We start from the raw sequence: 26,418 nt of genomic DNA on the forward strand, positions 1-26,418 counted from the left end.
GAGGCTACCCAGACGGAATATAAGGTTTTGTTCCTCCAACCTGAGTGTGGCGTCATCTTTACAGTAGAGGAGGCCGTGGATAGACATGTCAGAATGGGAATGGGATGTGGAATTAAAATGTGTGGCCACTGGGAGATCCTGCTTTCTCTGGTGGACAGAGCATAGGTGTTCAGCAAAACGATCTCCCAGTCTGCGTCGGGTAGCAAAACCATCTCCCAGTCTGCGTCGGGTAGCAAAACGATTTGGCCTTCTATATATTGGCTGATATACTGTGTCTGGTGCTCCCGAAGTGGCCTCCTATATATTGGCGAGTCCCGACGCAGACTGGGAGATAGTTTCACTGAACATCTACGCTCTGTCCACCAGAGAAAGCAGGATCTCCCAGTGGCCACACATTTTAATTCCACATCCCATTCCAATATGTCTATCCACAGTCTCCTCTACTGTAAAGATGAAGCCACACTCAGGTTGGAGAAACAACACCTTATATTCCGTCTGGGTAGCCTCCAACCTGATGGCATGAACATTGACTTCTCTAACTTCTGCTAATGCCCCACCTCCCCCTTGTACCCCATCCGTTATTTATTTTTATACACACACACACACACACACACACATATTCTTTCTCTCTCTCTCCTTTTTTTCCCTCTGTCCCTCTGACTATACCCCTTGCCCATCCTCTGGGTGTCCCCCCCTCTCCCTTTTCCTTCTCCCTGGGCCTCCTGTCCCATGATCCTCTCATATCCCTTTTGCCAATCACCTGTCCAGCTCTTGGCTCCATCCCTCCCCTCCTGTCTTCTCCTATCATTTTGGATCTCCCCCCTCCCCCTCCCACTTTCAAATCTCTTACTAGCTCTTCCTTCAGTTAGTCCTGACGAAGGGTCTCGGCCCGAAACGTCAACCGTACTTCTTCCTAGAGCTGCTGCCTGGCCTGCTGCGTTCACCAGCAACTTTGATGTGTGTTGCTTAATACAAGTAACATTCAATAGTCCAGAAAATTAGTTAGCCCAACATCATAAGGTAATGAGATTACTGAAGTTTTATAGAATAAAACAGCATTCTAACTAGGCAGAGTTTTGTTTTTACAAGTGTCCCTCTTGTATATAATACCTGTCAGTAGCTAGGGGCAGTGCTGTCCGGTTGAATTCCCAGGTGATGATTGGTGGAGGATTTGCATGTATCTTGCAGATAAATCGTGCTACTTCCCCTTCCCTTACCACTGTGTGAACTGGCTGGACCTCAAATGGAGACATACCTGAAGTGAAAGGAACAAAATTAGATTTAGAAATTTAGAAACAAGAGAATATCTGCAGATGCTGGAAATCTGAGCAACACACACAAAATGCTGGAGGGACTCAGCAGGCCAGGCAGCACCTATGGAAAAAGGTACAGTCAACGCTTTGGGCCGAAACCCTTTGGCAGGATTGGAGAAAAAGGGCTGAGGAGTAGATTTTGCTCAGCACTTTGTGTGTGTTGTTTAGAAATTTTGCTTAGTTATTAGGACACAACTAGAAATAACCCTTGGGTGAAAAATGTCTCCAAATATTGAATGAGAAGCTACTGACATGCTTTCTACAAATGATTAAGGCTAACACTCTGCTAAAACAGATCAAATTACATTGCAAACCAAAAGTTGAATTTGAGACGTTTCAGTTGTATTCCAACAGCACAGACACAGGCTCTCTAGCCCAACTGGTCCATGCTGACCAAGACACCCATAAAGATAGCCCTACTTGCCTGTGTTTGGCCCATCTCCCCAAACCTTTCTTATCTGTAACCTTACATGTTTTTTTTAAATTGTAGCTGTATTAAATACTTCCTCTGGCAGCTACATACTCTTCTGTAAAGAAAAAGTTGCCCCTCAAGTTCCTATTTAATCTTTCCCCTCTTGTCCTTGATTCCCCCACCCTGGGAAAGAGACTGAGTGTGTTCATCTTATCTACAGCCTTCATGATTTCATACACTTTGATACAACCACCTCTCAGTCTCCAACACTCCAATTCTAGCCTGTACAACCTCTCCCTAGAAACTCAGCTCCTTGAGTCTAGCCAACATCCACGTAAATTTTTTTGCACTCCTTTTTAAGTAAAACAATCTTGTCCCCTCCCTTCAACTCTGAAACTAGGTTTACAGCTGGTTACAAGATTAAGCTAATCAAAGCAAGTGTTTAAGGTGAATTATTCTTTTAAAATAAAGGGGGAACTGGGAAGCGCTTCCAAAAACAGTTAAAAGACCAAGAGGATTCCTTTCCGAAATGCTGTGATACCCAAGGATTTGTTTTAAACAAATGACTTGCTCAAAAATTCCTGCAGAGAGACAGGCCTCCCATTGGTTGAGACTACCATGGATGTTGCGTCCCAATTGTCTATGTATTCCTGAGGAACACTATATGAATTAAGTTAATTATTCTATTAAATTTAAATTTCAAGCTTAAACACCAAATTATGCATTAATACACAACTGCTCTATGAAAGGCACCCATGCCACTCCCCTCCACCCCCACTCCAAGTCAGAATAAATTCCCAATCTGTGAACTTTCATCAATAACACCACTCTGAAGCCAGGACATGTAACATTTGTCCACCACTCTAATTATAGATGTTTTGTAGAACAACAAACAATAGTGCTGTAACATGATCCACCACTATAACCAAATGGATGTAAAGTATGTTTCTCTGAATGACTTAAGGATGCTGGACAGCTGTGGTGGGGCTTGAATGCCATCATCTCTTACAAAGAGAAACCAGGTGACACAGATGCCAACAAGGCTCTGCTCCCAGATGAGCTCAATGCATTCAATGCTCACTGTGACCGTCACAGCATGGAGGAAACTTCATGAACTCCCACAGAGCTCGATAACCCTGAGACTTCAATCTCTGAGGCCAACATGAAAGTATCCTTCAAAATGGTGAAGCCCGTAAAGCATCTGGCCCAGATGGGGTACGTGGCAGAGTACCAAAGACTTGTGCTGATTGGCTGGCTGGTGTGTTCACCAATATCTTTAACCACTCACTTTGGTAGTCTGAGGTACCCACTTGTTTCAAGCAGGATTCAATTATACCAGTGCCCAAGAATGTGGTAACTTTCCTCAATGACCATCACCCAGTAACACTGTGATGAAGTGCTTTGAGAGATTGGTGATCAACTCCTAGTCATAGCCATACTTTACTGATGCTGGGGGAAACTGGTTTTCGTTACAGTTGCACATAAATAATAGTAATAAAACCATAAATAATTAAATAGTACTATGTAAATTATGCCAGGAAATAAGTCCAGGACCAGCCTATTGGCTCAGTGTCTGACCCTCCAAGGGAGGAGTTGTAAGTTTGATGGCCACAGGCAGGAATGACCTCCTATGACACTCTGTGCTGCATCTCAGTGGCATGAGTCTCTGGCTGAATGTACTCCTGTGCCCACCCAGTACATTATATAGCAGATGGGAGACATTGTCCAAGATGGCATGCAACTTGGACAGCGTCCTCTTTTCAGACACCACCGTCAGAGAGTCCAGTTCCATCCCCACAACATCACTGGCCTTACGAATGAGTTTGTTGATTCTGTCTGCTACCCTCAGCCTGCTGCCCCAGCACACAACAGCAAACATGATTGCACTGGCCACCACAGACTCGTAGAACATCCTCAGCATCATCCAACAGATGTTAAAGGACCTCAGTCTCCTCAGGAAATAGAGACAGCTCTGACCCTTCTTGTAGACAGCCTCAGCGTTCTTGGACCAGTCCAGTTTATTGTCAATTCATATCCCCAGGTATTTGTAATCCTCCACCATGTCCACACTGACCCCCTGGATGGAAACAGGGGTCATCGGTGCCTTAGCTCTCCTCAGGTCTACCACCAGCTCCTTAGTCTTTTTCACACTAAGCTGCAGATAATTCTGCTCACACCATGAGCTAACTCCTGCCAGAAAAGCCACTTAGATGAAAGCCAATTAGATCCCCTCCAATTTGCCTACCATCACAACAGGTCCAGAGCAGATGCCATTTCTTTGGGTCTTCACCCTAGCCTGCAATATCTAGGCAGCGAAGATGCATACATCAGTATTCTCTTCATTGACTGCAGCTCAGCATTCAATACAATCATCTCCTCCAAACTAATCAACAAGCTTCCAGACCTTGGCCTCAATACCTCCTTATGCAATTGGATCCTCAATTTCCTCATTTGAAGAGCCTAGTCAGTTTGGATCGGCAACAACATCTCCACAATTTCCATCAACCCAGGTGTACCACAAGGCTGTGTGCTTAGCCCCCTGCTCTACTTGCTTTACACCTATGACCATGAGGCTAAGCACAGCTCCAATACCATATTTCAGTTTGCTGACAACAGCACTATCATAGGCCAAATCAAAGGCAGTGACGAATCAGCATATAGGAGGGAAATTGAAAATCTGCCTGAGTGGTACAACAACAGCAAGCTCCTACTCAACGTCAGCAAGACCAAGGAGATGGTTGTTGACTTCAGGAGGAGGAAACTGGAGGTCCATGAGCCAGTCCACCAACAGGGTTATTAGCTTAAATTCCTCAGTGTTATCATTTCGGTGGATCTGACCTGAGCCCAGCACACAAGTGACATTATGAAGAAAACATGGCAGTGCCTCTACTTCCTTAGAGGTTTGTGAAGATTTGGCATAACACTGAAAACTGACAAACTTCTATGGATGAGTGGTGGAGAGTATATTGACTGGTTACATCACAGCCTGGTATGGGAACACCAATGTCCTTGAACAGGAAGTCCTACAAAAGGTAGTGGATACAGTCTATCACGGGTAAAGCCCTCCCCATCACTGAGCACATCTACATGGAGCACTGTCGCAGGAAAGCAGCATCCATCACCCATGTCAGGCTCTCTTCTTGCTGCTGCCATCAGGAATGTGGTACTGGAACCTCAGGACTCACACCACCAGGTTCAGGAACAGTCATTATCCTTCAACCATCAGGCTCTTGAATCAGTGGGGATAACTTCCCTCACCCCATCACTGAACTGTTCCCACAACCTATGGACCTGTCATCTCATGTTCTCGATATTTATTGCTTATTTATTTTTCTTTGTTTTTTGCACAGTTTGCTGTGTTTTGTACAGTGGATGCTCGTCTGCCCTGTTGAGTGCAATCTTGATCCTATTGTGTTTCTTGGATCTACAGTGTACACCCGCAAGAAAACAAATTTCAGAATTGTATAAGGTGACACATATGTACTTTGATAATAAGTTTACTTTGAACTTTGAGATAAGCTTGCTGTGAAATGTAAATAAATCCTGCAGTAGGTTACTAGTTTGGTTGACATGATGGACTGCACTCATGTGAAACTGGCTTTTCCAATACAAGCAGTTACCATCTGACAGATGTTTTCGCCAGCAGCAATTGAAAGGATCCCGGTGAGGAGAGTCATTTCTCACACTCCAAGACCTGAAAGGAACTCCAGACTCTTTCAGGATTGCAGAGTTACAAATGACAAAACTTCCCCCAGGATAAATGATCACTGGACTTTACTATGCAGCCAATACAAGCTTTGCTAACAATGAGAACATTAGGGCTCATAAAAATTTCACACCTCTGGAAAATTTGTAACTCATCAATAAATACAGAGGAATTAATTTTAAGGTCCAGTATAAAGAAGAAAGGCACGTTTATAAAATAATACAAACTTCTAAGGATTAAAGAAAACCAAAATCTAATCAATGGGTAAAAAATGCAGATTGTGACCAGTTAATAATCAACCAGCCCGTAGGGGGTGCAATAAATGTCAGAGATCAATCATCGGTCTGGGTGAAAAGGTGCACACAATTTACCAGAGAAAGAAAATACCAATCCCTCCTCAATCAGCACTCCAAAAAATTCACAATTTTAACAGAAATACAGTTAGAGCAGCTTGCGTATGGCACTTTTCTCAATGGCACAAGAGAGTTCACCCTGCAAGGACCCACACCAATAAAAACTCAAAGGTCCTCAGTACATGGTAAATTTGAGGGGGGCAGTAATTAGCGAATATAATTAAACTCAATACTTCTGTGTTAAAACAGAAAGAAGTTAGGCCAGGATTCATATTCACAGTTTCCATGCAGTGATCCTCCTGGATCCATATCGACAGAATAAATGCTGATGCAGAAGTATCCATAATGCCTCAAATGCTAAAGAGTTTACTGACATTCACTGTAAAAACACACATGAACAGTGGCCTCTTTGGTTGAGGTACAGGAGGGTGAACACCTTTTGAAAAACTTTTATGCCAAATATAGAATACTGGTTATTGATAAACAGATGAAGCAGCACTGACCAAAACATCATTCCCAAATCTACTAAATAATCCCAAGAACCACTTTGTGTTTATTGAATTCAACAAGACCAGTGCAAAATAACTGTATCAGGAACATACTAACTATTCAAAGGAAACTTGCCAGAACCAAAGTTGAAAACTAAGGCTCAATTTTTTAAAATATATATTTTAACAGATAATTTATGTTGGAAACTTAATGGGTTTTCACAATTTTAGGGTTGCTAATGCACCCGATTTTACTGTGAAAGTAAAATACAATCTGCTTTTGTCTTAGCACAATGCCATTGAAGCACTATTGCTTAAACAACAAGTCTCTTGTCAGATTCCCTTATATAGCACAATTAGCTTCCTGTGAGATAAAAGCCAAGAACTAGCCAATACTAATCAGATTTACAATCAGTTAACGTTGTCCATATGTAGCAGCACTGTGAAAGGTCCGTGCTTAGATAGTTCTATCCATTACAGGGTTTACGCACATGCTCCAGAACAGATGTACAGCGCAGAAATCAATACAAGGATTTCAGTGAGGAATGGAGTACTTCTTTTCACTTTCACAACAAACATCCCAAATTAGGACATTAATATATGGCAATAATAGTAATAGTCATTATTGCAGTAGGTAATTTGAGCAGCTCTAGCTGTAATTATTTTGCATTTAGGAAAGAGAATGCTTCAATTTTGCCAGGGTGCTGTGTATCAGGCACAAGGCATTCGTAATATGCATACAAATTATATGATACAGTTCTTTGTCCTCAATTTAGCAATAATCTATTAAGTGGGCCAAATGCAAAAAAGAAATTTTCCTGCAGTCTGACAGAAAAATTTATCAAGCGCTTATCAGAAACAAATGTAAAGAAATTTTAGTAAATCAGGAAAACTTAGAAAAGAAAATTGTAAAATATATTTTGTTGTAATGTTTTGACAGTGACTGGTGTTTAGGCTGAGACCCCAAGTAGGACTTCAGTAAAGAATGCCATCATAGAGGTATAATTGTCTATGAGCTGGCATTTCAAAAGGTCGTAGATAGATTATGACTCTGTTCATAAGCAAAAGGAGACACTGCAATAACAGAAAATAATGTTAAGAAGAAAATAATCTGAAAGAAAATCATGTAAACTAAAACCATCCTGCACCATAATATTTTTGAAAATTAAACTGCTTGGTTAAACGATCACCACTAAAACATTTTCTGCATGCCTGAAGGTTCCAATTTCAGGCTGGGACGGTAACAAATTTCAAAATCTACGTATGAGGAATTTATCTGTAGAAGAGTAGTCTACAGCCATCAGAAACTACACAAAGCTACACAAGGTGAATAGAACAGGCAGTGGAACTAGTAAGACAGGGCCAGCTCCCATTCAACAAGCTATGAATAATTTGGCAATACCAGCTCAAACTGTGCAGAATGGAAGGTTCCCATCTATATTTAGGAAAGGAAGACTTTGCCAAAAAGAATGCATCTTGCTGTAAAAGATAAATCTGAAAGTAGATGTTACGTTGTTACCAAAGTTAGACAGGCTACCTTATCCTTCATTCCCCCTGCCTAAGCCCTCCCTCCCATATTTTTTTCTTGGTTTCTCCAAATGATTTCCTCATTCAGAAGGAGAAACACACTAGAATTTGGCAGGAGGCAGTTTGTGTGACAGCTAACGTGACCCAGCCAGTTACCATTTAAACTAGAACACCACAGTGCAAGAAACAGAACTCAACCATGAATGTATAAATTGGTTGGCGCATATTAATTTTGTAAAATGGATGCAAACTATAACAGGGCAGGTGAAGATTTACCTGAATTGTTAGGTTCAGCATAGGCCAGTGTACATCCTAACATCTGGAAAAACTCACCATACATCCGATGGAGATTAGATAAGAGTGATACACACTCATCAATTGCAATTCAATTGCAGTGGATCAAGAGACAGTACTAGGTATCAGCAAGTTGACGGTGCCTGGAGGTTTATGGCAGGGAGTTTCTCCCTTTTACCGCCTGCTATCGGGGACTCGGGAGTCGATCGACTCGGGACTTTGAGACTTTTTTTTACTGTGCCTAGGGTCTGTTCTTCATCAAATTATGGTATTGTTTTGCACTGCTGAAATATTTATGTTATAATTATGTGGCTCTGTCAGTGTTAGTCTTTGGTCTGTCCTGTTTTCTGTGATATCACTCCAGAGAAACATTATATCATTTCTTAATGCATGTATGCATTTCTAAATGACAATAAAAGAGGACTGAGTGTTCTCATAATCTAAACACCTCTCATAAACACAAAGTTTTTTTTTGCTCTGGAAGTTCCCTTTTAGATACAACTGAGAAAAATTGAGCTTTAAAAATCTTCAAGGCAGCAAGTTTCAATACAATGATACAATGTTTAAACTCAAGCTAATTTAATGTATCACTAAATTAGCTTCTATAGTCTTCACTGTGGTGATGAAATTGAATAGTCTATTAAACAAGGCAACAAAAGACAGCACAGCAAAGTGTAGAACTGACAACTCAATACAAGGACTCTTACTTCCGGATGTACTGAGTCAATTTTCAACTGAATGAGAATAAAGCTAAAGAAAACACTAAAATCTCAAGGAAAACACCTGAAACCTATCAGTTATCTTTCTGCAATAGAGCAATTTTTAAAGAAGTCCTATGCATGATTTTAAAAAAACACAAAGCAAACAGTGAGTGATTTGGATCATATCTCTTGGCTTTGTCGATAATCAGATCCCTTTGTGAAATGTACACAGTGCTCCGAAACAGATGGGGATGGTGCAGCAATGATTGGGTGACTACCAGCTTTTTGGTGGAAAGGTTACATCACGGGGGGGGGGGGGTGGAGAGTATGACATGGTAATGTGCATGCAGTAAAGTCCAATCTCGTTGATTTCAACGGAAGCAAAGTTCTGAACTAGACTGAGGCTGTGCATTAACTACATTATTTAACACTTCCATCTGAGGAATTCTTTCTACCACACAGTAAGATCATCAAAACATGGCTTTAAAATGCTATTTAGTACAAATAATTTACATCTAATTTATGGGAACCAGACACACTCCTATGGAGATCAGAGTGACAAACAAAGCCATGTGTCTGGCCACTGGCAATACACCGCCCAATCACATCACCCTCACTCCCAGCCCTCCTCATTCTCCCCCCTCAGCTAAAAGTTTTGAATGTAATCATTCAATTTGCTTCTACTATCCAATCAGGTGACGCAGAACGTTCAAGATTTTAAACAGAGAACACATGCTTTTATTCCTCGTGGTTTTAGCAGTTATCTTAAATCTTTCCCCTCAGTTATCATTCCTTAGATGCAATGAAAGCAGACAAAAATTCTTAGCGACAAGATAAAATCAATTTTCTATTGAACTCCATCATGAATGCATGGCTGATGTTACCCACCATTGATATTGCTTAAGAGCATTTAAAACTGGTAATAAAATTTAGAATATTCACATTAAATTCATAGTTAAAGCATGCAGCACAGTCCAGCACAGGTGAAGCCCTCCCCAACAGTATTTTCATAGAGCAATGACACAAGAAAGCAGGATCAAAAACACCTACCATCCAGGCCATGCCCTCTTGTCACCATTACCATTGGGAGGAGATACTGAAGCCTTGAGGCCACACACCAATAGGTTCAGGAACAGTTATTACCCTAAAACCATCAAGCTCATTAGAAAAACTTCAATCACTACTTTGAACTGATTCTACAACCTACAGTTCTCTACAACTCAAGTTCTCAGTATTATTTTATTTGCAGTTTGTTCTCTTTTGCACACTGGTTATTTGTCAGTCTTTAGTTATGTAGATTTCATAAATTGTATTAACTTTTATTTTAGAGATACAACATGGCAACAGGCACCCATGTGACCGTTCAACCTACTACTGTATCCCGCATGTCTTTGGAATGTGAAAGGAAGCCTGAGCACCTGGAGAAAATCCACGCGGTCATGGAGAAAATGTACCAAACTCACGACAGACAGCAGTGGGATTTGAACTAGGGCTGATGGCATTGTAATAATGTTATGGTAACCACTACATTATCACGCTGCCCATCAATTTGTATTATACTTCTTTTTACTGTAAATGCCTGCAAGAAAATGAATCTCAAGGTAGTATATAGTGACATACATACATCGATAATAAATTTACTTCATTGACTTCAGTTCTAATGTCAAACGCCTTAACCCAGATCAGGTTGTCACATTCCTATAACCAGTTTAAAAACTGACTTGTGGAGCCATTTCATTCTAAAACCAACTTGTCAAAATGCTTTAACTTTACCACACTAAATAGTTGCCTAACAAATACCTCAAAGGTTTAGAATGGGAAATCAGGATGATGCTTACAAATTAACTTTTTTTTTAACAAGAGGTGATTGATAAGTTCGTGGCCTGGGGTGGAAGGAGATGAGTTATACGGCTCTCGTTACATGCACATGCAGATCAACTCTTTGAGTGATTATACAAAAAGTTGGAAGTTAATAGTCATAGTCATACTTTATTGATCCTGGGGGAAAGTGGTTTTTGTTACAGTTGCACCACAAATAATAAATAGTAATAGAACCATAAATAGGTAGGCCATGAACTTCTCAATCAACCCTGCTGTGGGCACTTTCTGGAGGTTCAAGATCCGTATGCTCCACGACCGCTGAACTAAGTGTGTAAATGTAGAAAAATATGTTGAAAAATAAATGCGCTAGGTTTTCTAAAATTGACTCCTTCTACCTTAGGCCATGAACTTATCAATCAGCCCTCGTAAACTGCCATGAATCATATATATTTGCACCTACACTTCTGATTTAAACAAAGTCCACAAAATATGCAGTAAAGCAGATGGAGTGGCTTGCTAAGAATTAAAAAAATGCACTATTCGCCTGGAGAAACTTTGTCAAAGGAAAAAAGGGGCAGGTTTCTGACAATAGATCATTCATTCATGTAATCCTGTTGTACAGAAAATTCATGAGGTTTCATCAAATTATAGCACGGGGTGGAAGGATGAGGATGGGATTGATTGGGCAGTGTTTTCCCAATAAACAACACTATTACAGGAATGGTGGTAACTGGAGATTTTGAGCAAAATCAAATTGATTCTCTTGTATTTTTGTGCATTTGAGAGTTTAGCACTGATAATTCTTCCAGTGGATGAGAACTTGCTGTACTAAATGCACACTGAACTAATCTCCCTGTGGCACCACCACATGCTGGAGAGCTCCAAGTATTAAAGCTCCATAAATTTAGCTAGTCCATAGGGATGTAGACCATAAGACATAGAAACAAGAATTAGACTATTCAGTCAATCGAGTCTGCTCCACCATTCGGTCATGGTTGATACGTTTTCCCTCTTGAACACATTCTCCTGTCTTCTTCCCATAACTTTAGATGCCCTGACTAATCAAGAACCTACCAGCCTCTGCTTTATATACACCCAATGACTTGGCCTCCACGGCTGTCTGTGGCGATGAGTTCCAGATCCACCACCCTGTGGTACTTTCACAGACTATCCCTAATACCTCCTTAGCCCTCTAAAGGTGGCAACTAAAAGTGAAAACAAAACTCCAATGTTTTATAAAGGTTCTACCATGCCACTTTCAACAATTTGTGCAACTATTCTTCAGGTACCAAGAAAGATAGAAACATAGAAATCCTACAGCACAATACAGGCACTTCGGCTCTCAAAGCTGTGCTGAACATGTCCCTACCTTAGAAGTTACTAGGGTTACCCATAGCCCTCTATTTTTCTGAGCTCCTTGTACCCGTCCAGGAGTCTCTTAAAAGACCCTATCGTATCCACCTCCACCACCATCGCCAGCAGCCCATTCCACACACTCAGCACTCTCTGCGTAAAATACTTACGCCTGACATCTCCTCTGTATCTACTTCCAAGCACCTTAAAACTGTGCCCTCTCGTGCTAGCCATTTCAGCCCTGGGAAAAAGCCTCTGACTATCCACACAATCAATGCCTCTCATCATCTTATACACCTCTATCAGGTCACCTCTCATCCTCTGTCACTCCAAGGAGAAAAGGTTGGGTTCACTCAACCTGTTTTCATAAGGCATGCTCCCCAATCCAGGCAACATTCCTTGTAAATCTCCTCTGCAGCTTTTCTATGGCTTCCACACCCTTCCTGTAGTGAGGCAACCAGAAATGAGCACAGTACTCCAAGTGGGGTCTGACCAGGGTCCTATATAGCTGCAATATCACCTCTCGGCTCCTAAATTCAATTCCATTATTAATGAAGGCCAATACACTGTATGCCTTCTTAACCACAGAGGCAACCTGCACAGCTGCTTTGAGTGTCCTATGGACTTGGACCCCAAGATCCCTCTGATCCTCCACACTGCCAAGAGTCTTACCATTAATACTACATTCTGCCATCATATTTGACCTACCAAAATGTACTACTTCACACTATCTGGATTGAACTCCATCTGCCACTTCTCAGTCCAGTTTTGCATCCTATCAATGTCCCACTGTAACCTCTGACAACCCTCCACACTATCCACAACACCTCCAACCTTTGTGTCATCAGCAAACTTACTAACCCATCCCTCCAATTCCTCATCCAGGTCATTTATAAAAATCACAAAGAATAAGGGTCCTGGAACAATCCCCGAGGCACACCACTGGTCACTGACCTCCATGCAGAATATGACCCGTCTACAACCACTCTTTGCCTTCTGTGGGCAAGCCAGTTCTGGATCCACAAAACAATGTCCTCTTGGATCCCATGCCTCCTTACTTTCTTAATAAGCCTTCATGGGGTACCTTACCAAATGCCTTGCTGAAACCCATATACACTGCATCTACTGCTCTACCATCAATGTGTTTAGTCACATCCTCAAAAAATTTAGTCAGGCTCGTAAGGCACGACCTGCCCTTGACAAAGCCATGCTGACTATTCCTAATCATATTATGCCTCTCCAAATGTTCATAAATCCTGCCTCTCAGGATCTTTTCCATCAACTTACCAACCACCGAAGTAAGACTCACTGGTCTATAATTTCCTGGGCTATCTCTACTCTCTTTCTTGAATAAAGGAACAACATCTGCAACCCTCCAATCCTCCGGAACCTTTCCCATCCCCATTGATGATTCAAAGATCATTGCCAGAGGCTCAGCAATCTCCTCCCTCGCTTCTCACAGTAGCCTGGGGTACATTCCTTCCAGTCCCAGCGACTTATCCAACTTGATGTTTTCCAAATTTCCAGCACATCCTCTTTCTTAACATCTACATGCTCAAGCTTTTCAGTCTGCTGTAAGTCTGCACTACAATCACCAACATCCTTTTCCGTAGTGAATACTGAAGTAAAGTATTCATTAAGTACCTCTGCTATTTCCTCCAGTTCCATACACACTTTCTCACTGTCACACTTGATAGGTCCTATTCTTTCACGTCTTATCCTCTTGCTCTTCACATACTTGTAGAATGCCTTGGGGTTTTCCTTAATCCTGCCTGCCAAGGCCTTCTCATGGCCCCTTCTGGCTCTCTTTAATTTCCTTTTTAAGTTCCTTCCTGTTAGCCCTATAATTTTCTAGATCTCTGACATTACCTAGCTCTCTGAACCTTTTGTAAGCTTTTCTTTTCTTCGTGACTTGATTTATTACAGCTTTTGTACACCACGATTCCTGTACCCTACCATAATGTCCCTGTCTCATTGGAACATACCTATGCAGAACTCCACACAAATATCCCCTGAACATTTGCCACATTTCTTCTGTACTTTTCCCTGAGAACACCTGTTCCCAATTTAAGCTTCCAATTTCCTGCCTGATAGCCTCATAATTCCCCTTACTCCAATTAAACACTTTTCTAACTTGTCTGTTCCTATCTCTCTCCAATGCTATTGTAAAGGAGATAGAATTATGATCACTATCGCCAAAATGCTCTCCCACTGAGAGATCTGACACCTGACCAGGTTCATTTCCCAATACCAAATCAAGTATAGTCTCTCCTCTTGTGGGCTTATCTACATATTGTGTCAAGAAATATGCTCTGCTCTTGCACCTTGTTAAGAAGCTTCATTTCTTCTTTATTGTCTCTCCTCATTCTTAATGACAATATCTGGTATGTTACATTTCTTTATATTAAATTTCATCAGCCTGGCCTGTATTTTGCTGTAATCTATCAGCATTCTCTTCACAGTTTACAACACTGACAGGATTTAAGTCGGGTGCAAATTTAGAACATCCAGTTCATTAATAGAGATTCAAATTGTGATGGATATTCGCTTCCTGCACTCATCTTTGCTAAACTCGCTTTTAAAAGCACAGCAGCTGCAAACTTCCAACTAACATACTTTGTATAGTTTCTGGTTGTAAATGCAAGTTAATATTTAGTTAAAAAAATGAGAATGGAAAGCAGTAATCAGCTTGAAGTTAAAACAAACTCTGCCTATTATAGCAGCTTTGTAAACAAGTTCTGTATATACAGATGCTGTATCTGTGGGAAGTAGAATGCACCTCACAATACCCGTTTTACTATTCCTCAAGAGTATAGTACAAGATAATGGGTTATTTAATCTGGCTTGTTTCAAAAGAGAAACTGATTAAATTACTTAGTTCAAGGAAGTTTGCAAACCAGATATGTTAATGATCTGGATGTAGAATTCACGCCTTTGTGGCCAAGTTTGCAGATAATACAAAGATACACAAAGGGGCAGGTAGTGTTGACGAAGCAGGGAGTCTGCAAAAGGGCTTGAACAGATTAGGAGAATGGGCAAAGAAGTGGCAGATGGAATGGTGTGGGCAAGTGCATGGTCACGCACTTTGGTGAAAGGAATAAATGAGTAAACATGAAGCAACTTCAGAATTCAGAGATGCAAAGGGATTTGGGAGGCCGAGTGCAGGATTCCCTAAAGGTTAACTTGCAGGTTGAGTCAGTAGTAAGGAAATGCAACGTTAGCACTTATTTTGAGAGGACTAGATTATAAACGCAAAGCTGTAATGCTGAGGTTTTAAGCTGTTGGTCAGATCACACCTACATTATTATGAGCAGTTCTGGGCACCATATTCAAGGAAGGATGTGCTGGGGAGAGGGCCCAGAGGAGGATCAAGAGATTGACCCTGGGGATGAAAAGGTTAATGTATGAGCATTTGATGGCTATGGCCCATCAAACTGGAGTTTAGAAGAATGGGGGGGTGGGGTGGTGGTATATCATTGAATCCTGCGGAATATGAAATGTCTGGATAGAGTGCACATAGAGAGGAAGTTTCCATAGTGGGAAAGTCAAACAACCAGAGGGCACAATCTCAATAGAAGGACATCTCTTTAGGAGAGATACAAGGAGGAATTTCTTTAGCCAGGGTGTGGTGAATCTTTGAGATTCCTTGCCACATATGGATGAGGAGGCCATGTCATTGGGTATATCTAAAGCAGAGGTTGACAGGCTCTTGATTAGTAAATAAACTTATTGTCAAAATACATACATGTCACTATATGCAACCCTGAGATTAATTTTCTTGCAGGCATTCACAGTAAATACAAGAAACAAAATAGAATTAATGAAAGACTATCCCAACAAGACGAACAGTGTGCAAAAGACAACAAACTGTGCAAATACAAAATAAAATAAGAATAATAAACATCGAGAACATGAGATGAAGAGTCCTTGAAAGCAAGTCCATAGGTTGTGTGAACATTTCAATGATGGGGAAAGTGAAGTTGAGTGAAGTTATCCCCTCTGGTTCAAGAGCCTAATAGTTGAGGGGTAATAACTGTTCCTGAATCTGGTGGTGTGAATCTTGAAGCTCTTGTACCTTCCTCCTGATGGCAACAGCAAGAGGAGAACATGTCCTGGGTGGTGATGGATCCCAGATGATATATGCTGCTTTCCTGGGACAACGCTGCATGCAGATATGCTCAATGGTGCGGAAGGCTTTACCCTTGATAGACTGGACTGTATCCACTACTTTTTGTAGGATATTCCATTCGAGGGATTTGATATTTCCATATCAGGCCATGATGCAAACAGTCAATATAGTCTCCAACATAGATCTGTAGATGTTTGTCAAAGTTTTAGATGACATACTGAATTTAAACAAACTTCTCAGTAGAGGCATTAAAGGTTAGGGTCAGAAGGCAGTTGAATGGGGTCAAAAAGGAAAATAAATCAGCCAAGATAGAACGGCAGAGAAGACTCAATGGACTGAATGGCCTAATTATGTTCCTAAGTCATATGGTCTAATTCAAGGCATCCCTTGCTGTGTGAAGGCTTCAAATTCCACAAATTCGACTTATCCCTAAAGCTAAAAATATGCGAAGCAAGGTTATTGATCCAATACACTGGCTGTTATTTCTTCTCTCCACAGATGATCATCTCCAGTATTTTTTTCCTTTTATTTTAGACATTAATTTCACAAGATACAGTAATTAGACAGCACAGGGAAACATTCTTGCTCTGATAGGAATATACATGAAAGAAACGTACCTCATAAATCTAACAGAGTAACATTATGAATGCTGCAAGTTGCAAATTGCTCCTCAAGTTACTGATTGTGGACCTGAGAATTAGCTTAATGTAAGACTAATCCTCAGGTCGACAATCAGTTAAGAATAAAAGAGGAAGAACTGAAACCAATACAATAAAGCTTTATAATGGGAGAGTAAAATAGAATGACTATTGAATTATTTCTGAAAAGCACTGCTAGTGGCAAAGTAGATTACTGTGTGATTACCATCACAATATACAGAGGAAATCATAAACCAGAATTTGATTTCTGATACCTTACATCTGCTCCCCTATCCTGAACAACACACGCTACCATTGTTCATTAATTACAACCTGAAAACCTTGCCAATTCATAGGAGAGCCTAGTTCTCCAAGGTATGGGTATTCAATACAAGAAACATTTTTAACCATGATTGATACAAAGCAACTTACACTACACATCATCAACTGGGGAGAAGGCTTTTTTCCATGTTCTCTCCACTGATATGCAAGATACATTTGGAGAGAAAACAAAACACGCAACTCAGGTTCTTAAATAAAGATGCCATCAAGCACTCTTCAGTAGGCTCTACAGTCAAAGCTTATTCAACTTTTTAACCTTTTTGAGTTTGACCTTTTTATTTGATGTTATAAATAGGTGCAACAAACTCAATAAGAAGCCCTTCACACTGAATCCGTTCCTCTTCTGTAGTCAAGCACATGCTCACGCACATCCACACAAGAACTCATTAAAACTTTGTACAAAAAGATAAGCCCACTCTAGTGACAATCAAGGTCCTAGAGAAGGACCTTACTTTAAAAAGATGCTCTCACAAAAGATTACATGAATTCTTCTGTTACTCCAAAACAGGTGTAATTACATTTACAATTACATTTTCAGAAACTTACTAATGCACTTTAAGGAAATTACATCAGATACCAATTATTGTAAAGCAGAAACACAAGGTTCTTGCTATTGGTAAATACAGGGTGCGCAAGGAACAGATCTACCACAAGGTTCCCCGTTTCAGCAAATCAAATGCAGATAGTGCTTCTCTCTTGTTCACTCACATTACTTCTCTGGAATACAAGCAAAAACATGCAAAAGGCAACAGAATGATCAACATTAAAAAAACTCTCCAGTAGTCCAAAAAAGAATAACTTAACAATGCACAATTTTATATATATAGGAGTGATTTTATTTTCCCCCAATCATGATGTGTTCTAAACAATGGGAAGCAAAATCTTGTGAAAGCAAGAAAATAAAGTTTTTTTTTAGAAATTGAGTCCGAGCTATTTTTCCTTTCATTTTGATATTACAATACAAGAGAATAAACAGCTATTAAAGGTAACAGATGGTATAAGTAAATGAAATCACACTGAATTTCAAGGTAATCTAGATGCTTAAGGTAGTAAGGACTACATTTTTAAATTACACACAATCTGAAGCATCTTTTAATCGCATGTCGCATTGAGACTAAACTTGATGGAATTATGAATTCAGTGCCCCACTTGGCATATTACAAAGGGAGAAGCTTGTTCCCTGCTGTCCCACACAAGTGTTTCCCTTGTCCTTGGAAGGTTCCATCACAATAGCTTTAACAAGTAAATGGAGTGACACAAGTGACTAGGATGTGCTGAAGATGGACAGAATGTATAATTATGGGATGCTGGACAGAACACCAAGCAATCAGACTACACTGATCAGGGTGGGTCTTCGTCTCCTTCACATTATTGAAGGTGTTTCACCAGGCAAGTGGTGAGAATTCCAGCATTCTCTGGACTTGTGCCTTGTAGATGAAGGAAAGCCAGGAAGCAAGTCATCTGCTACAGATAGTCAATCCCCGACTTTCTGTCATGGTCACACTACTATTGTGACTAATCCAGTTGAGTTTCGGGTCAATAGTGCTACTGGAAATGTTAATAGCAAGGGACCCAGCACTGGTACTGATAATGCCAGTGAAGGCCAAAGTTAAGTGGTGAACTCCTGTTGGATTGTCTTTCCTTAGCACATTTGGCATTCATGCTATCTATCACTTACCAGTTCACGCCTGGACATTGAGTCGAGTCTTGATGCGTGAAGCCTTGGACTGCTTCGTTTTCAGAGGAATTTCCAAACAGAATGTGCAATCATCAGCAAATGTTCCTCTACTGATGCTATGTTGGAAGATTGTCAAAGTAGCTAAAGTAATTTTGGTTTAGGATGGTTCATTGAGGATCTCCTGAAGTGATGCAAAGGAGTAGCAAATAAGCTCCAACAGTTTTAACACTGCAGAAAGGAAAATGTTTATCATTCCAGTTATTGTACGGCTTCCCTCTTGATGCCCATCAGGTTTCTGGATGTGACTCACACTTCATCCTATAGAATTCAACCCTTCCGCTCACTTCCGGATCTCAACTACAATGAAGTCTTTCATCAAGTGGCTGTGACAGAACCGAGATTGAATGAAGTTGGGCACAGTATTGGTGAATAGTTGTTGCTTGATAGCAGTATCAATAAACAATTTCCATTAACAGTAGACCTATTTGGTGGTAATGAATGTGATTGGATTTGTTCTTTACAAAAATGAGTGGGTTTTACTACATTGGAAAAAATTGGCTAGTGGTATGGGGCAGCTCTGAAGTGTAGATCTTAATTCCTATAGCAATGATGTTGGTCCCAAAGCTCGTGTTGTATCTAATGCTCTGCAACTGCTTCTTCAGCCACATGGTCTAAAATTAACTGAACATAGTGATTCTTGAGATGCAAAGATGAGGTAGAGGATCTGTAACTGAGGTTCTTGGAGCTTCCTTCTCCTACCCTCAGTCTTTTCTTGTCCATCACCATCCACTATTAGATGTGGCAGGAAAGCAGAATTTTGATCTGGTCCATTGCTTCTGCAATTCCTTTGATCTGCATACTAATTTTGCTATTTATAGAGCTATGCTGCAGGTGTGCAGGAAGTACTCTACACATTGCGGGTTTTGATGCTTGATGCCCCTCTGAGAACATCCTGCTGTACTCGCCACGAAGCAGGTGCAGCTTGTTGGGAATGTGGGATGTGATGGGCCACAAAGTCACTAACTTCAGTACTAGACAGTTGGGCTGCTGGTCCATTTGGATTTCCAGTGGTTGTATAGAGCACAGGTTCCCAATGCGAGGGACCACGGACCCTTTGGTTAATGGTAACACTCCATGGCATGAGAAAGGTTGGGAACCCCTGGTATAAATGATGTCTTAGTACAGTTCTATTTCTCTGTTCTACCCTCAAGAAAATGTAGCTTTCACCACCGAGCTCGATGTTCATTACAAAAGCAAAGAAAACTTTCAATCCGTTAAAGTACAGACAAACAAAATAGCAGACTTCAAAAGTTACAGTGTTCATACTGTATTGTTGTATCTATTTACCACTAGTGCACACGGTTTGATGGATGCTAAATGCTTACGAAGCTAAGTAGTTGGAAGCAGGATGTCGATAAGAATAAGTGTCTCCAAAGCTATCCAAGCAAGACAAACACTACAAACTTAAATATAGGTTACATGACTTACGGAACACTTTTGGGCTCTTGTTTGTTAAAAAGGCAAAAAAAAAACCCCTTGAAAGTACTTCTCTGTTGGCCTGCATAAGCTGAACTTTAAAACCATCCAAAGAAAGTTCTGCATTACCCCTTTTCACTGCTGACTGAAATGCTTGCCAAGTGCGGTTCTCTTGGGTTAGAAGAGGAAATGGAACAGAAAATGAAAGAATAAATATTGTGCTACATGATTAGTAGACTCATTAAGATTTTATAGGAGTAACGTATGGAAAAAAAGTTGGTGCAGATTATTTCTAGTTCACAGAAATATGTTTTCTTGCTTAATAGTACATCCTTCCTTACAAATGCACTTTGCTATAATAAAACCTTTCTGCTGACTGACAAATTCCAGTTCCTATTTCCACATCAAAATATAATCCTTTCTGTGGAATGTTTTACATCACCAGTCAGCTGATTATTTTAAAGTCAAACAGAGATAGAAGCTTCTGGTATACACCTCTCCCCCCTTGTACCCACCAAACATCATGTGCTAACCTTCAGAAAGCAAGTTTGTAATACAAACGTTTGTATTTACTAGACAACAGGGTGACCGTTGGGGCATCCTTTAAGAGAAGGGTAGTGCAGTCTAATGTGACCAGAACGAACATTAAATTTTCCTGAAAGCTATTGGTATCACTTTGCTTTGGAAACTGAAGTGGAAAACCTCAGTTTATTAAAGAAACACGACGCATAGCAAAGCAAATATAGCTACTCCTCGTTAAACAAAGGACACTTTTGATGGCATCATTTCTGGTTTATCCGCCACCCTTGTGCCTCTCGTTGTCATTCTGGAGATATGCAGTCCTTTCATCCCCCGTCTCTTTATGTGTTCAGCTGTTTGTTGTTTGTCTCTGATCCTGGAGACGTGCAAGCCTCTCCTCCTCTGTCTCTTCTTCTCTCATTTTTTTTTGTCCTGACTCTTTGATCCTGGAGTCTTGCGGCCCTAGCCTCATCCAATTCTGTTCTCTCCCTCTCCTTGCCGCTTCCCGACAACGTTTGGCGTCATCTCTTGCCCATAATGTCCCCCTTTCCTTTCCACGCTGCATAATTAGGCCAACCATTTTTTTTACCCTAATGCTGGATAGAAGATACGAAATAGTAACACTAAAGGATGCTGATTATTCTTGATGATGTGGTTGGTGCTCTCCTAAATGGACGTGATATAGTCACTGCTGTCCTTTGACTGCAGCAAAGGGTTTCATCGGTGTCTCGAAGTATGTCATTATAATAAGATTTAATTATCTCTTATTGATGGGTGGCAGTTAGGTCTGTCCCAATCCTGTACATGCTGATGGTGATCAGCAGAATGTGACCCCTTGAAATAGAGCTGCCCTGCCCTCTTGCTCCGGTAGGCGTCGCTGCTGAGGCTGCCCGTGCGCAGGCGTCGGGCTGTCGCGTCCCGATTTCCATGATGGCTGATCAGCTCTCGGGTGAAAGCCAGCCTGTTAATTTTTGATGAATGAGCAATTTTATACGAATATATAATCCTGAACTTTGCCTGCATTCTGTAGGTTAGCGCATTTTAATTCGACTTAGCCAAAAAAAGTGCCGCTGTAATGTGCCGTTTGCTCTAATTGGAGTCACAAACAGACAGACAGAGCTTGAAAGTTTTAGTAGTATATAGATTGTAGACACATGAGATTGCAGATGCTGGAATCTGGATTAACAGCCAAAGCAATGAGGGAACTTAACAGGTCAGGTAGGACCAATGGAGGGAAATGGACAGCCAGCATCTCAGGTCGAGAACCTTCATTCAGGCCCAGATCCAGTCTTAAAAAGTTTCACCAAATCATTCAGGCCCACCCACTCCAGATGTGTTGCTGCATGCATACACTAAGCTATAATTAGACACTCAGCGTCAACAGGTTCCACCCATCAACAATGTGCAGGTTCGTGCATTTTTTTCCCTTGAAAACATCAAATTTGAGTTGTTGATTGCAAGGACACTCCCCTACGCAGGCAGTCTCTTAAAAATGAGACAAACTAACTGAGTTTTAACCATTCGGGGCCCCAAATAGTCCTTCCAGGTGAAGCGACACTTCAGCTGCAAGTCTGTTGGAGTTATATAGTGCTCCCGGTGTGGCTTCCTGTATATAGAAACATAGAAAATAGGTGCAGGAGTAGGCCATTCCGCCCTTCGAACCTGCACCGCCATTCAGTATGATCATGGCTGATCATCCAACTCAGAACCCAGTACCTGCCGTCTCTCCATACCCCCTGATCCCTTTAGCCACAAAGGCAATATCTAACTCCCTCTTAAATATAGCCAATGAACTGGCCTCAACTGTATATCGGCAAGACCCAATGGAGATTGGGAAACCGCTTCACCAAACACTTACCGTCTGCCAGAAAAAGCAGGATCTCCCAGTGACCACCCATTTTAATTCCACTTCCCATTCCCATGTCTGTCCATGGCCTCCTCCACTGTCGTAATGCAGCCACACTTGGGTTGGAGGAACAACACCTTGTATTCCGTCTGGGTAGCCTCCAACCTGATGGCATGAACATCGATTTCTCGAACTTACAGTAACATCCCCTCCTTCACCATTCCCCATCCTCTTTACCCCCTCTTACCTTATCTCCTTGCCCATCCATTCCCCCTTTTCTTTCTTCCATGGCCTTCTCTCCTCTTCTATCGGTCTCCCCCTTCTCCAGTCCTGTATCTCCTTCACTAATCAACTTCCCAGCTCTTTACTTCATCCCTTCCCCTTAAGGTTTCACCTATCAACTTGTTTCTCTCTGCCCACCCCCATCCTTAAAATCTACTCCTCAGCTTTTTTTCTGCAGTCCTGCCAGAGGGTTTTGGCCCGAAACATCGACTATGCTCTTTTCCATAGATGCTGCCTGCCCTGCTGAGTTTCTCCAACATTTTGTGTATGTTGAGTGAGAAAAACTTTATTTTAAAGGTTGCAAGTATTTGATTGATTTATTTTAAAACTATAACTTGATAGGGAGAAGTCTGGTGTCAATGAGGAGGATGTAACAGGTAATCAGGAAAATATTAACCTGTTGCTAATTGTCACATTGGCTAGAATTGATGAACTTCTGAACTTCATTTACAAATTCTTCTTAATTAACCAAACTGGAGGGACAGAAACGTGTTCCCAATCATGAGGCTGAAAGGCATCTTTTGCAGGTGAGTGATTCTCAGATGCTTTTTCAGTTCAAACATAATTGAGACAAGTACCATTACGACGAGACAAGAGTGAAAAAGAAACATCTTCCACCAAAGGAAATACTTTGTTGAAGAATCCGATAAGCTATTTGTATTTACATCACAATTGGACCAATTTTGAAGTGGAATGTTTATTTATAAATTAATGTGATTCATTATCACCATTCATAAAACTAACGTATTTTTGGAATGTTGGACAAGGATCGTTGGCCAATGAGAATCTTTCTGAACTCCAAGGATAGATAGATAGATAGACTTTATTGATCCTGAGGGAAATTGGGTTTTATTACAGCCGCACCAACCAAGGATAGAGCATAAATATAGCAATACAAAAACCATAAACAATCAAACAACAAAATGCAAACTATGCCAGATGGAAAATAAGTCCAGGACCAGTCTATTGGCTCAGGGTGTCTGACCCTCCACGGGAGGAGCTGCAAGTTCGATGGCCACTGTCAGGAACCACCTCCCATGCTGCCCAGTGTTGTATCTCGGTGGAATATGGCCAGAGTCCAACAGCAAAAAGTTCAATATCCGGTCTGCAAACACGTTCCTCGATCGGACTGGTAGTTAATTAGCCACTAGTGAGTAGAAAGCAGCAGAATCAAGGGGAATTGACAGGAGTACTGGGGAGAATAACCAATGGGATTGATGTAGAATTTGTGTAAATGGATGGTTCAGTTACCACCAGAAACAGGCAAATCAAGGCAAGTTTAATATTATGCAACAAGTGACTATCTGACACCACTGAATGAAAAGGGAAGCTCATATTTCCTTGTGACATAGGGAAAAGCCATTTTGGACCATCACCTTTCAGAGCAATCCTTATCGATCCCATACTCCATGTTTCCCTGCAACATATTCTCACATTATTAAAGACACCTTTTGATTTCTCTTGCTATACTACCTCAAAATTTTCCATACCTTACACACTATAGTACCTTACAGAATAAAAATTATACACACGACACAGTGGATTTTTAAGACAAATCTATATGCCTGGATAACACTTGAACTTACAGCACTAAGCAAAAGTCTTAGGGACACACACATATAGAGCCCATACAAAGTTTTTGGATGGAAATTTTCATGTTTTATTGTTTTTACAACTTTGAATCTCAGTGGATTTAATTTGGCTTTTTTGACACTGATCAACAGAAACAGACTCTTTCGTGTCAAAGTGAGAACAGATCTCTACAAAGTGATCTAAACTGATTACAAATATAAAACACAAAATAACTGATTGAATAGGTTTTCACCCCCTTCAAGTCAGTATTTAGCAGATGCACCTTTGGCAGCAATTACAGCCTCGAGCCTGTGTGGATAGGGTCTCTATCAGCTTTGTACATCTGGACACTGCAATTTTCTCCTATTCTTCTTTACAAAATTGCTCAAACTTAGTTAGATTGCATGGGGATAGAGTGAACAGCCTTTTTCATGTCCAGCCACAAACTGTCAATTGGATTGTGGTCTGGAATCTGAATTAACCACTCCAGGAACTTAACTTTGTTGTTTTTAAGTCATTTTGGATTTGGCTTTATGCTTAGGGTCATTGATTTGCTGGAAAGCAAATCTTCTCCCAGACTGCAATTCCTTGCTGACTGCATCAGGTTTTCCTCCAGAATTTCCCTGTATTTTGCTGCATTCATTTTACCCTCTACCTTCACAAGCCTTCCAGGGCCTGCTGCAGTGAAGCATCCCCACAGTATGATGGGGGCACTACCATGCTTCACGGTAAGGACGATGTGTTTTTGATGGTGTGGTGTGCAGTGCTTGTCTTACACCAAACATACTGTTTAGTCCGATGGCCAAAAAGCTCAATTTTGCTTTCATTAGACCATAGAACGTTCTTCCAGCTGACTTCAGAGTCTCCCACAGGCCTTCTGGCAAACTCTAACCAAGATTTCATGAGAGTTTTTTTCCCAACTGTGGCTCTCTCTTTACAACTCCCCTAAAGCTGCAACTGGTGAAGCACCCAGGTGACAGTTCTGTGCACAGTCTCTCCCATCTCAGCCACTGAAGCTTGTAACTCCTCCAGAGTTGTCATAGGTCTCTTGGTGGCCTCCCTCACTAATCACCTTCTTGCACGGTCACTCAATTTTTGAGGACGGCCTGCTCTAGGCAGATTTACAGCTGTGCCATATTCTTTCCAGCTTTTGATGATTGACTTATCTGTACTCCAAGGGATATTCAAGTGACTTGGAAATGTTCTTGTACCCAACTCCTGCTTGTGCTTTCAATAGCCTTTTCATGGAGTTGCTTGAAGTGTTCTTTCTAAAGGCGTGAACATGCGAGTGATGATAAACCCGATTCTGATTTGGGTCTCTATTGTGGACTGGAAGTGGAAAGGGGACAAGGAGAGGGGAATCATGGTTGAGAAAAGGTGAAGAGAGGGGGGAGGAAGTGGAAAGCACCAGAGAGACATTCTATAATGACCAATAAACTAATTGTTTGGATTCAAATGACCTGGCTTGGTGTCTCAGGGCTGGGTGCGTCTGTACCCACGCCACTCTCTGCCCCTGGCACACCTTCTCTGCCACCTGTCTCACATCCCTCCCATGGTGCTCCACCCTTGCCATTCCCAACATCCTTTGCTCCCGCCAGATTTACAAACTCACTCTCTGGTCCACATTGACAAATACAGTACTGTGCATGTTCACCAACTCTATTAGGCAGGGACCTTAGACAAGGCAAATACCATAACATACTCAAGTTGATTGATTAAGCATTCTACTGCAATCGTGGCAATTATACAATTGATTACCACCACTAATTCCTGAAGTATTTCTTGCCACAGTTACGCACTGTCCTGACTCCAGCTAATTCAGGGTCCATAGTAGAACATTATTTAAATAACCAGTAGCTGGAAAACCAAAGCTGAACACATTGGCAAAACCACAATCATTCAACTGACAGCTTGGAATGGTGCCAAAAATTTCACTGACCCAAACCTCTGGTTAAACCTCTATAATGG

The 26,418-nt window shown here is 41.1% G+C and overlaps 1 protein-coding gene across 1 annotated transcript in view; it reads right to left on the reverse strand.

Moving 5' to 3' along the window:
* The window catches only part of LOC134355328 (protogenin-like), a 165,473-nt gene that overhangs the window by 97,161 nt on the left and 41,894 nt on the right, over nucleotides 1-26,418 (reverse strand). The window contains exon 2 of the mRNA XM_063065091.1: nucleotides 1,111-1,255. Within this exon, the coding sequence (XP_062921161.1) occupies nucleotides 1,111-1,255 (145 nt within the window). The remainder of the gene's footprint in view (nucleotides 1-1,110; nucleotides 1,256-26,418) is intronic.

Source organism: Mobula hypostoma, chromosome 13, assembly GCF_963921235.1.
Source record: "Mobula hypostoma chromosome 13, sMobHyp1.1, whole genome shotgun sequence".
Classification (NCBI taxonomy): Eukaryota; Metazoa; Chordata; class Chondrichthyes; order Myliobatiformes; family Myliobatidae; genus Mobula; species Mobula hypostoma.